At 47.4% G+C, this 12500-nt stretch overlaps 1 protein-coding gene across 4 annotated transcripts in view; it reads right to left on the reverse strand.

Annotated features, from left to right (window-relative positions):
- LOC135116150 (receptor-type tyrosine-protein phosphatase F-like) overlaps positions 1 to 12500 on the reverse strand; it is a 66377-nt gene that overhangs the window by 17707 nt on the left and 36170 nt on the right. For all 4 annotated transcript variants that reach the window (XM_064033398.1, XM_064033395.1, XM_064033397.1 and 1 more), the window contains 2 exons: positions 11660 to 11787; positions 4488 to 4623 (listed from right to left, as the gene is read on the reverse strand). In XM_064033398.1, coding sequence (XP_063889468.1) covers positions 4488 to 4623; positions 11660 to 11787 — 264 coding nt within the window. The remainder of the gene's footprint in view (positions 1 to 4487; positions 4624 to 11659; positions 11788 to 12500) is intronic.

The raw sequence follows: 12500 nt of genomic DNA on the forward strand, positions 1-12500 counted from the left end.
TAAAAAAAAAATGCCCACTGAAATGCCAGTCCCAGAAAAGGGTCAAAGCAGTGGTCAAAAATTGGAGGATAAGTGTCGTGAAACCTCCCTCTTGAAGGAATTCAAGTCATAGGAAGGTGGAAATACAGAAGCAGGCAGGGAGTTCCAGAGTTTACCAGAGAAAGGAATGAATGATTGAGAATACTGGTTAACTCTTGCGTTAGAGAGGTGGACAGAATAGGGGTGGGAGAAAGAAGAAAGTCTTGTTCAGCGAGGCCGCGGAAGGAGGGGAGGCATGCAGTTAGCAAGATCAGAAGAGCAGTTGGCATGAAAATAGCGGTAGAAGACAGCTAGAGATGCAACATTGCGGCGGTGAGAGAGAGGGTGAAGACAGTCAGTTAGAGGGGAGGAATTGATGAGACGAAAAGCTTTTGATTCCACCCTGTCTAGAAGAGCAGTATGAGTGGAACCCCCCCAGACATGTGAAGCATACTCCATGCATGGACGGATAAGACCCTTGTACAGAGTAAGCAGCTGGGGGGGGTGAGAAAAACTGGCGGAGACGTCTCAGAACACCTAACTTCATAGAAGCTGTTTTAGCTAGAGATGAGATGTGAAGTTTCCAGTTCAGATTATAAGTAAAGGACAGACCAAGGATGTTCAGTCTAGAAGAGGGGGACAGTTGAGTGTCATTGAAGAAGAGGGGATAGTTGTCTGGAAGGTTGTGTCGAGTTGATAGATGGAGGAATTGAGTTTTTGAGGCATTGAACAATACCAAGTTTGCTCTGCCCCAATCAGAAATTTTAGAAAGATCAGAAGTCAGGCGTTCTGTGGCTTCCCTGCGTGATATGTTTACCTCCTGAAGGGTTGGACGTCTATGAAAAGACGTGGAAAAGTGCAGGGTGGTATCATCAGCATAGGAGTGGATAGTACAAGAAGTTTGGTTTAGAAGATCATTAATGAATAATAAGAAGAGAGTGGGCGACAGGACAGAACCCTGAGGAACACCACTGTTAATAGATTTAGGAGAAGAACAGTGACCGTCTACCACAGCAGCAATAGAACGGTCAGAAAGGAAACTTGAGATGAAGTTACAGAGAGAAGGATAGAAACCGTAGGAGGGTAGTTTGGAAATCAAAGCTTTGTGCCAGACTCTATCAAAGGCTTTTGATATGTCCAAGGCAACAGCAAAAGTTTCACCAAAATCTCTAAAAGAGGATGACCAAGACTCAGTAAGGAAAGCCATAAGATCACCAGTAGAGCGGCCTTGACGGAACCCATACTGGCGATCAGATAGAAGGTTGTGAAGTGATAGATGTTTAAGAATCTTCCTGTTGAGGATAGATTCAAAAACTTTAGATAAACAGGAAATTAAAGCAATAGGACGGTAGTTTGAGGGATTAGAGCGGTCACCCTTTTTAGGAACAGGTTGAATGTAGGCAAACTTCCAGCAAGAAGGAAAGGTAGATGTTGACAAACAGAGCTGAAAGAGTTTGACTAGGCAAGGTGCAAGCACGGAGGCACAGTTTCGGAGAACAATAGGAGGGACCCCATCAGGTCCATAAGCCTTCCGAGGGTTTAGGCCAGCGAGGGCATGGAAAACATCATTATGAAGAATTTTAATACGTGGCATGAAGTAGTCAGAGGGTGGAGGAGAGGGAGGAACTAGCCCAGAATCGTCCAAGGTAGAGTTTTTTAGCAAAGGTTTGAGCAAAGAGTTCAGCTTTAGAAATAGATGTGATAGCAGTGGTGCCATCTGGTTGAAGTAGAGGAGGGAAAGAAGAAGAAGCAAAGTTATTGGAGATATTTTTGGCTAGATGCCAGAAATCACGAGGGGAGTTAGATCTTGAAAGGTTTTGACATTTTCTGTTAATGAAGGAGTTTTTGGCTAGTTGGAGAACAGACTTGGCATGGTTCCGGGCAGAAATATAAAGTGCATGAGATTCTGGTGATGGAAGGCTTAAGTACCTTTTGTGGGCCACCTCTCTATCATGTATAGAACGAGAACAAGCTGTGTTAAACCAAGGTTTAGAAGGTTTAGGACGAGAAAAAGAGTGAGGAATGTACGCCTCCATGCCAGACACTATCACCTCTGTTATGCGCTCAGCACACAAAGACGGGTCTCTGACACGGAAGCAGTAGTCATTCCAAGGAAAATCAGCAAAATACCTCCTCAGGTACCCCCAACTAGCAGAGGCAAAACGCCAGAGGCACCTTCGCTTAGGGGGATCCTGAGGAGGGATTGGAGTGATAGGACAAGATAAAGATATGAGATTGTGATCGGAGGAGCCCAACGGAGAAGAAAGGGTGACAGCATAAGCAGAAGGATTAGAGGTCAGGAAAAGGTCAAGAATGTTGGGCGTATCTCCAAGACGGTCAGGAATACGAGTAGGGTGTTGCACCAATTGCTCTAGGTCATGGAGGATAGCAAAGTTGTAGGCTAGTTCACCAGGATGGTCAGTGAAGGGAGAGGAAAGCCAAAGCTGGTGGTGAACATTGAAGTCTCCAAGAATGGAGAACTCTGCAAAAGGGAAGAGGGTCAGAATGTGCTCCACTTTGGAAGTTAAGTAGTCAAAGAATTTCTTATAGTCAGAGGAGTTAGGAGAGAGGTATACAGCACAGATAAATTTAGTATGAGAATGACTCTGTAGTCGTTGCCAGATGGTGGAAAACTCGGAAGATTCAAGAGCGTGGGCACGAGAGTAGGTTAAGTCATTGCGCACATAAACGCAGCGTCCAGCTTTGGATCGAAAATGAGGATAGAGAAAGTAGGAGGGAACAGAAAAGGGGCTACTGTCAGTTGCCTCAGACACCTGAGTTTCAGTGAGGAAAAGAAGATGAGGTTTAGAAGAGGAGAGGTGGTGTTCTACAGATTGAAAATTAGATCTTAGACCGCGAATGTTGCAGAAGTTAATGAAGAAAAAGTTGAGGGGGGTGTCAAGACACTTAGGGTCGTCGACGGAAAGGCAGTCCGACCTGGGGACATTTATGGTCCCCTCCCCAGATGGGGACTCCGAGGCTGGTGTAGGAGTCGCCATGATTTAAAAATTTTTGAGTGAAGGGTGTGTGTGTTATTAGGCGCTTGTAGTTTTGTGTGGAGGAAGAGAGTTGTCTTTAGAGGGCAGGCTGTGACTGCCCCCTTGTGTTGTGAGACACAAAGGGAAACGTTCAGTGAGGTCACAGCTGGGTTTAATGATAAGTTCACAGCACCCCCTGAACAGTGCTTTAGACCTCACTGGGAGTAATTATCGTTTCGGCAGGTGTCTACTGCCTCCTCCTTTAAAAGATTTAAAAGCTTTAAAAGATTTGCTAAGCTTTAAAAGTTTACGAATGGAGAGGATAGCTGAACATGTGTTTTCATACAGGGATTGCCACGTGTAGGTCTACTGGCTTTTCCCAGCTTCCATTATGTTATTTTGTGACGCTGATGTAATAACGAATAGAGGCAAGTTTCTGACACGCGGCAACGCACGTGTTGTACAAGGATTTTATCAGTGTGTCACCTGCGCCATCAATAGACTTAAGGGGAATTTTGACTACACATGCTCGTATTCTCTCTCTCTCTCTCTCTCTCTCTCTCTCTCTCTCTCTCTCTCTCTCTCTCTCTCTCTCTCTCTCTCTCTCTCTTCTAGTCACTAGCATTACGTAAGAGCTGGAATTAAGAAGGCGGTTACTCTTCCCTGTGTGACTTCCCGAAATTCTTTTGTTGATCAATACACCTGCTACACTGCTCTGGCACGGCCTTCAAACCAACACTGGAGTACCGTGTGGAATATTCTTATTTGTTCATCAATGTGTATTTCTTTTTTTTTTGTGTTTATGAGGAGGACTTGGGAACACACACACACACACACACACACACACACACACACACACACACACACATACACACACACACACACACACACACACACTTTAACACGTCTCTTTGTAATATCAAGTGTGTGTGTGTGTGTGTGTGTGTGTGTGTGTGTGTGTGTGTGTGTGTGTGTGTTCTCTCGCGTCGCCCTCGCAAATTTCTTGAAACATGCACATCTTATTTCTACTATTTAGAGTTTCCTCGTGTTCCATGTTATTTTATACAGACGAACATCATTCCATTGAAGAACTTGATGTAATTAAGAAATGTATTAAGCGTGTTTTTTGACTGACCGTTGGAGAATTATCTACTCTCATTGGGCTGTGTCAGTTTAGTAGTAGTAGTAGTAGTAGTAGTAGTGATAATGGTAATAGTTGTAGTGGTAGCAGTAGAAATAGTAGTATTAGCATTATTATTATTATTATTATTATTATTATTATTATTATCATTATTATTATTATTATTATTATTATTAATAGTAGTAGTAGAAGTAGAAGCAGCAGCAGCAACAACAATAGTAGTAGTAGCAGTGTCAATAGTAGTAATAGCAGTATTAGTATTAGCAATAGCTGCAACACTAGTACTAGTGGCGACAGAAGTAGTAGTAACTCAAAGGGCCCCTCAGTCTGAGAGCAGCACACTGTAATACCGAGTTCTCCACCAGCCTGCCTCGGCCGCGCCTCAGAGTCGTCAAAGCCTCAACTGGGGTGATGGCACCGTGTGCTTGCAGCTCATCCAGCAGGTACATCACCAGGATCACGGTGCCAGTGCGCCCGATGCCGGCACTGCCATGAGTTGCATTGGTTAAGTGATGCCAGATGATAGCCATTATCATTATTACCATTACCATCTCCGCGCCCCACTTTGTAGATCACAGGTGCACACCACAGCACAACCACAGCCTGACTGACAGCACACCACGGCCTGATTGACATCACACCACAGCCTGACTGACAGCACACCACAGCCTGATTGACAGCACACCACAGCCTTTTTTTTTTTTATGTAGGAAGGACAATGGCCAAGGGCAACAAAAATCCAATAAAAAATGCCCACTGAAATGCCAGTCCCATAAAAGGGTCAAAGCAGTGGTCAAAAATTGATGAATAAGTGTCTTGAAACCTCCCTCTTGAAGGAATTCAAGTCATAGGAAGGAAATACAGAAGCAGGCAGTGAGTTCCAGAGTTTACCAGAGAAAGGGATGAATGATTGAGAGTATTGGTTAATTCTTGCGTTAGAGAGGTGGACAGAATAGGGGTGAGAGAAAGAAGAAAGTCTTGTGCAGCGAGGCCGCGGAAGGAGGGGAGGCATGCAGTTAGCAAGATCAGAAGAGCAGTTAGCATGAAAATGGTGGTAGAAGACAACTAGAGATGCAACATTGCGGCGGTGAGAGAGAGGCTGAAGACAGTCAGTTAGAAGAGAGGAGTTGATGAGACGAAAAGCTTTTGATTCCACCCTGTCTAGAAGAGGAGTATGAGTGGAACACCCCCCCCAGACATGTGAGAGAAAGAAGAAAGTCTTGTGCAGCGAGGCCGCGGAAGGAGGGGAGGCATGCAGTTAGCAAGATCAGAAGAGCAGTTAGCATGAAAATAGTGGTAGAAGACAGCTAGAGATATAACATTGCGGCGGTGAGAGAGAGGCTGAAGACAGTCAGTTAGAGGAGAGGAGTTGATGAGACGAAAAGCTTTTGATTCCACCCTGTCTAGAAGAGCAGTATGAGTGGAACACCCCCCCAGACATGTGAAGCATGCTCCATACATGGACGGATAAGGCCCTTGTACAGAATTAGTAGCTTGAGGGGGTGAGAAAAACTGGCGGAGACGTCTCAGAAAGCCTAACTTCATAGATGCTGTTTTAGCTAGAGATGAGACGTGAAGTTTCCAGTTCAGATTATAAGTAAAGGACAGACCGAGGATGTTCATTGTAGAAGAGGGGGACAGTTGAGTGTCACTGAAGAAGAGAGGGTAGTTGTCTGGAAGGTTGTGTCGATTTGATAGATGGAGGAATTGAGTTTTTGGGGCATTGAACAATACCAAGTTTGCTCTGCTCCAATCAGAAATTTTAGAAAGATCAGAATTCAAGCATTCTGTGGCTTCCCTGCGTGAAATGTTTATCTCCTGAAGGGTTGGACGTCTATGAAAAGACGTGGAAAAGTGCAGGGTGGTATCATCAGCGTAGGAGTGGATAGGACAAGAAGTTTGGTTTAGAAGATCATTAATGAATAATAATAAGAGAGTGGGTGACAGGACAGAACACTGAGGAACACCACTGTTAATAGATTTAGGAGAAGAACAGTGACCGTCTACCACAGCAGCAATAGAACGGTCAGAAAAGAAACTTGAGATGAAGTTACAGAGAGAAGGATAGAAGCCGTAGGAGGATAGTTTGGAAATGAAAGCTTTGTGCCAGACTCTATCAAAAGCTTTTGATATGTCCAAGGCAACAGCAAAAGTTTCACCAAAATCTCTAAAAGAGGATGACGAAGACTCAGTAAGGAAAGCCAGAAGACTACCAGTAGAGCGGTCTTGACGGAACCCATACTGGCGATCAGATAGAAGGTTGTGAAGTGATAGATGTTTAAGAATCATCCTGTTTAGGATAGATTCAAAAACTTTAGATAGGCAGTAAATTAAAGCAATAGGACGGTAGTTTGAGGGATTAGAACGGTCACCCTTTTTAGGAACAGGTTGAATGTAGGCAAACTTCCAGCAAGAAGGAAAGGTAGATGTTGACAGACAGAGCTGAAAGAGTTTGACTAGGCAAGGTGCAAGCACGGAGGCACAGTTTCAGAGAACAATATGAGGGACCCCATCAGGTCCATAAGCCTTCCGAGGGTTTAGGCCAGCGAGGGAATGGAAAACATCATTGCGAAGAATTTTAATAGGTGGCATGAAGTAGTCAGAGGGTGGAGGAGAGGGAGGAACAAGCCCTGAATCATCCAAGGTAGAGTTTTTAGCAAAGGTTTGAGCGAAGAGTTCAGCTTTAGAAATAGATGTGATAGCAGTGGTGCCATCTGGTTGAAACAGAGGAGGGAAAGAAGAAGAAGCAAAGTTATTGGAGATATTTTTGGCTAGATGCCAGAAGTCACGAGGGGAGTTAGATCTTGAAAGGTTTTGACACTTTCTGTTAATGAAGGAGTTTTTAGCTAGTTGGAGAACAGACTTGGCATGGTTCCGGGCAGAAATGTAAAGTGCATGAGATTCTGGTGATGGAAGGCTTAAGTACCTTTTGTGGGCCACCTCTCCATCATGTATAGAACGAGAACAAGCTGTGTTAAACCAAGGTTTAGAAGGTTTAGGACGAAAAAATGAGTGAGGAATGTACACCTCCATGCCAGACACTATCACCTCTGTTATGCGCTCAGCACACAAAGACGGGTCTCTGACACGGAAGCAGTAGTCATTCCAAGGAAAATCAGCAAAATACCTCCTCAGGTACCCCCAACTAGCAGAGGCAAAACGCCAGAGGCACCTTCGCTTAGGGGGATCCTGAGGAGGAATTGGAGCGATAGGACAAGATAAAGATATGAGATTGTGATCGGAGGAGCCCAACGGAGAAGAAAGGGTGACAGCATAAGCAGAAGGATTAGAGGTCAGGAAAAGGTCAAGCATGTTGGGCGTATCTCCAAGACGGTCAGGAATACGAGTAGGGTGTTGCACCAATTGCTCTAGGTCATGGAGGATAGCAAAGTTGTAGGCTAGTTCACCAAGATGGTCAGTGAAGGGAGAGGAAAGCCAAAGCTGGTGGTGAACACTGAAGTCTCCAAGAATGGAGATCTCTGCAAAAGGGAAGAGAGAATGTGCTCCACTTTGGAAGTTAAGTAGTCAAAGAATTTCTTATAGTCAGAGGAGTTAGGTGAGAGGTATACAGCACAGATAAATTTAGTATGAGAGTGACTCTGTAGTCGTAGCCAGATGGTGGAAAACTCGGAAGATTCAAGAGCGTGGGCACGAGAGCAGGTTAAGTCATTGTGCACATAAACGCAGCATCCAGCTTTGGATCGAAAATGAGGATAGAGAAAATAGGAGGGAACAGAAAAGGGGCTACTGTCAGTTGCCTCAGACGCCTGAGTTTCAGTGAGGAAGAGAAGATGAGGTTTAGAAGAGGAGAGGTGGTGTTCTACAGATTGAAAATTAGATCTTAGACCGCGAATGTTGCAGAAGTTAATGAAGAAAAAGTTGAGGGGGGTGTCAAGACACTTAGGGTCGTCGACAGAAAGGCAGTCCGACCTGGGGACATTTATGGTCCCCTCTCCACATGGGGACTCCGAGGCTGGTGTAGGAGTCGCCATGATGATTTTAAAATTTTTGAGTGAAGGGTGTGTGTGTTATTAGGTGCTTGTAGTTTTGTGTGGAGGAAGAGAGTTGTCTTTAGAGGGCAGGCTGTGACTGCCCCCTTGTGTTGTGAGACACAAAGGGAAACGTTCAGTGAGGTCACAGCTGGGTTTAATGATAAGTTCACAGCACCCCCTGAACAGTGCTTTAGACCTCACTGGGAGTAATTATCGTTTCGGCAGGTGTCTACTGCCTCCTCCTTGCCTGACTGAAAGCACAGCCACAACCTGACTGAAGGCACAAAACAGCCTGACTGACAGCACCACCACGGCCTGATTGACAACACCACCACAGCCTAACTGATAACACACTACAGCCTGACTGATAATTCATCACAGCCTGACTGACAGTACCACCACAGCCTGATTGACAACACCACCACAGCCTGATTGATAACACACTACAGCCTGACTGATAATTCACCACAGCATGCCTGACAGCACCACCACAACCTGACTGACAGCGCACCACAGCCTGACTGACAGCAATACCACATCCTGATTGATAACACACTACAGCCTGACTGATAATTCACCACAGCCTGCATGACAGCACCACCACAACCTGACTTAAAGCACACCACAGCCTGACTGACAGCACCACCACAGCCTGATTGACAGCACCATCACATCCTGATTGATAACACACTACAGCCTGACTGATAATTCACCACAGCCTGTATGACAGCACCACCACAGCCTGATTGACAGCACCACCATAACCTGACTCACAGCACCACCACAGCCTGACTGACAACACCACCACAGCCTGACTGACAGCACCACCACAGCCTGACTGACAGCACCACCACAGCCTGATTGACAGCACCACCATAACCTGACTCACAGCACCACCACAGCCTGACTGACAACACCACCACAGCCTGACTGACAGCACCACCACAGCCTGACTGACAGCACAACCACAGCCTGACTGATAACACACTAAAGCCTGCCTGACAGCACCACCACAACCTACATGACAGCACCACCACAACCTGCATGACAGCACCACCACAACCTGCATGACAGCACCACCACAACCGGCATGACAGCACCACCACAGCCTGACTGAAAGCACCACCATAGCCTGACTGACAGCACCACCACAGCCTGACTGACAGCACCACTACAGCCTGACTGACAGCACCACTACAATCTGACTGACAGCACCACCACAACCTGACTGATAACACACTGCAGCCTGACCGATAATTCACCACACCCTGACTAACAGCACCACCACAGCCTGACTGACAGCACCACCATAGCCTGACTGACAGCACCACCACAGCCTGACTGACAGCACCACTACAGCCTGACTGACAGCACCACCACAGTCTCACTGATAGCACCACCATAGCCTGACTGACAGGACCACCACAGCCTGATTGACAGCACCACTACAGCCTGACTGTCAGCACCATCACAACCTGACTGATAACACCACCACAGTCTGCCTGACAGCACCACCACAGTCTGACTGACAGCACCACCACACTCTGACTGACAGCACCACCACAGCCTGCCTGACAGCACCACCACAGCCTGCCTGACAGCACCACCACAGCCTGACTGACAGCATCACCACAGCCTGACTGACAGCACCACCACAGCCTGACTGACAGCACCACTACAGCCTGACTGACAGCACCACCACAGCCTGACTGACAGTACCATCACAGCCTGACTAATAACACTACAGCTTGACTGATAATTCACCACAGGCTGCCTGACAGCACCACCACAGCCTGACTGAGAGCACCACCACAGCCTGACTGACAGTACCACCACAGCCTGACTGATAACACACTACAGCCTGACTGATAATTCACCACAGCCTGCCTGACAGCACTACCACAGCCTGACTGACAGCACCACCACAGCCTGCCTGACAGCACTACCACAGCCTGACTGACAGCACCACCACAGCCTGACTGACAGCACCACCACAGCCTGACTGACAGCACCACTACAGCCTGACTGATAGCACCACCACAGCCTGACTGACAGCACTACCACAGCCTGACTGACAGTACCACCACAGCCTGACTGACAGCACTACCACAGCCTGACTGACAGTACCACCACAGCCTGACTGACAGCACCATTACAGCCTGACTGACAGCACCACCACAGCCTGACTGACAGCACTCCCACAGCCTGACTGACAGTACCACCACAGCCTGGCTGACAGTACCACCACAGCCTGACTGACAGTACCACCACAGCCTGACTGATAACATACTACAACCTGACTGATAATTCACCACAGGCTGCCTGACAGCACCACCACAACCTGCATGACAACACCACCACAGCCTGACTGACAGCACCACCACAGCCTGACTGATAAAACACTTCAGCCTGACTGATAATTCACCACAGCCTGCCTGACAGCACTACCACAGCCTGACTGACAGCACCACCACAGCCTGCCTGACAGCACTACCACAGCCTGACTGACAGTACCACCACAGCCTGACTGACAGCACTACCACAGCCTGACTGACAGTACCACCACAGCCTGACTGACAGTACCACCACAGCCTGACTGACAGTACCACCACAGCCTGACTGACAGTACCACCACAGCCTGACTGATAACATACTACAACCTGACTGATAATTCACCACAGCCTGCCTGACAACACCACCACAACCTGATTGACAGAACCACCACAGCCTGACTGACAGCACCACCACAGCCCGACTGACAGCACCACCACAGCCTGACTGATAACCCACCAGAGCCTGATTGACAGCACCACCACAACCTGATTGACAGCACCACCACAACCTGACTGACAGCACCACCACAGCCTGACTGATAACCCACCACAGCCTGATTGACAGCACTACCATAGCCTGATTGACAGCACCACCACAGCCTGACTGAGAGCACCACCACAGCCTGACTGATAACCCACCACAACCTGATTGACAGCACCACCATAGCCTGATTGACAGCACCACCACAGCCTGACTGATAACCCACCACAGCCTGATTGACAGCACCACCACAGCCTGATTGACAGCACCACCACAGCCTGACTGATAACCCACCACAGCCTGATTGACAGCACCACCATAGCCTGATTGACAACACCACCACAGCCTGACTGATAATCCACCACAGCCTGATTGACAGCACCACCACAGCCTGACTGATAACACACCAGAGCCTGATTGACAGCACCACCACAGCCTGACTGATAACACACCACACCCTGAGTTCGAGTCCTGCCGAAAGCTGGCCATTTCTTATGCTGTTGTTGAGTGGCTGAGGGACACCCACATGCTTGCATCAGGGAGCTCTAAGGGGCGGCATAATCCTCAGTAAAGGTGTCGCTCTAAAAACCTGCATGTGCCACTGAGGTCGAAGGCCGGCCATCAAGACTCCACAAACATCGACCACCTCAACGTTAAAATAATTAAAGAATTGCCTGCCGCCGCTTTAGGCTACGGAGAAAAAAAAATGCACTCACCTGCAATGTACCGCGACCGGCTTGTGGTGGGCATGCTCGCTGCGGACCAGTTTGATCATCTGGGCGAGGCCGTAGGGCATGCTGGGCACTCCGTGGTCAGGCCAGGCTGTGTACTGGTACTGGCTTACCTGTTGAAGACTGAGCGGTAGACAAGGAACACAGAAACAGGCGAGCACTTCACTTACTGAGGGACAATACATTTTGTTTACATGCCATGATTCCATTCCATTCCCTCTACTGTTGCAACTGTCCTTGGGCTGCTCCTCACTGGTAATCTTACTAGTGATTTCAAATTAAATCTCATTCTGTGGAGATTCAGTATCGTGTGAGGTTTGGTATCCACTTCTCCAGTTCTGTACCTCCGCCTGTTCCGCCAACCTGCTCAGTGATTCTGTACGAGGATCTTGATCGCCTAAGTGTGGGCGTGTAATAGAGAGGAGCGTCCTGATCAATGCAACATTTCTAAATATGGTAAAGGCAAAGGCTGTTTTGACTTCACGATTCTGTTTCTCTGTTTTCTTACCTTCACTTTCTCTCAGTTCGTCTCATTGTCGCTTCCTTGCCTATTTTCTGCAGAAGCTATTGTGGTTACTGAATTACAGACCTGAAAGTCTCTCTCTTCTAGCACTCCCAATGGACTAAATTTGTCAATTACTAGCTTCTTAGGCTGACCATTTTTGATAATGTAAATACAAGTGGCTTCGGCACCTTCATCCTCTTCTTAAAAAAGCTTCAATTCGGGAACAGCTTCCTGTCTTGCCACGCCTTGGCCTGTTTTTCATTCCTTCAAAAGCATCGAGGCACTTCGTGAACTAATGCGCCTTTAGTTCGGAAACTGTTT

The sequence above is a fragment of the Scylla paramamosain genome, chromosome 30, assembly GCF_035594125.1.
Source record: "Scylla paramamosain isolate STU-SP2022 chromosome 30, ASM3559412v1, whole genome shotgun sequence".
Taxonomy (NCBI): domain Eukaryota; kingdom Metazoa; phylum Arthropoda; class Malacostraca; order Decapoda; family Portunidae; genus Scylla; species Scylla paramamosain.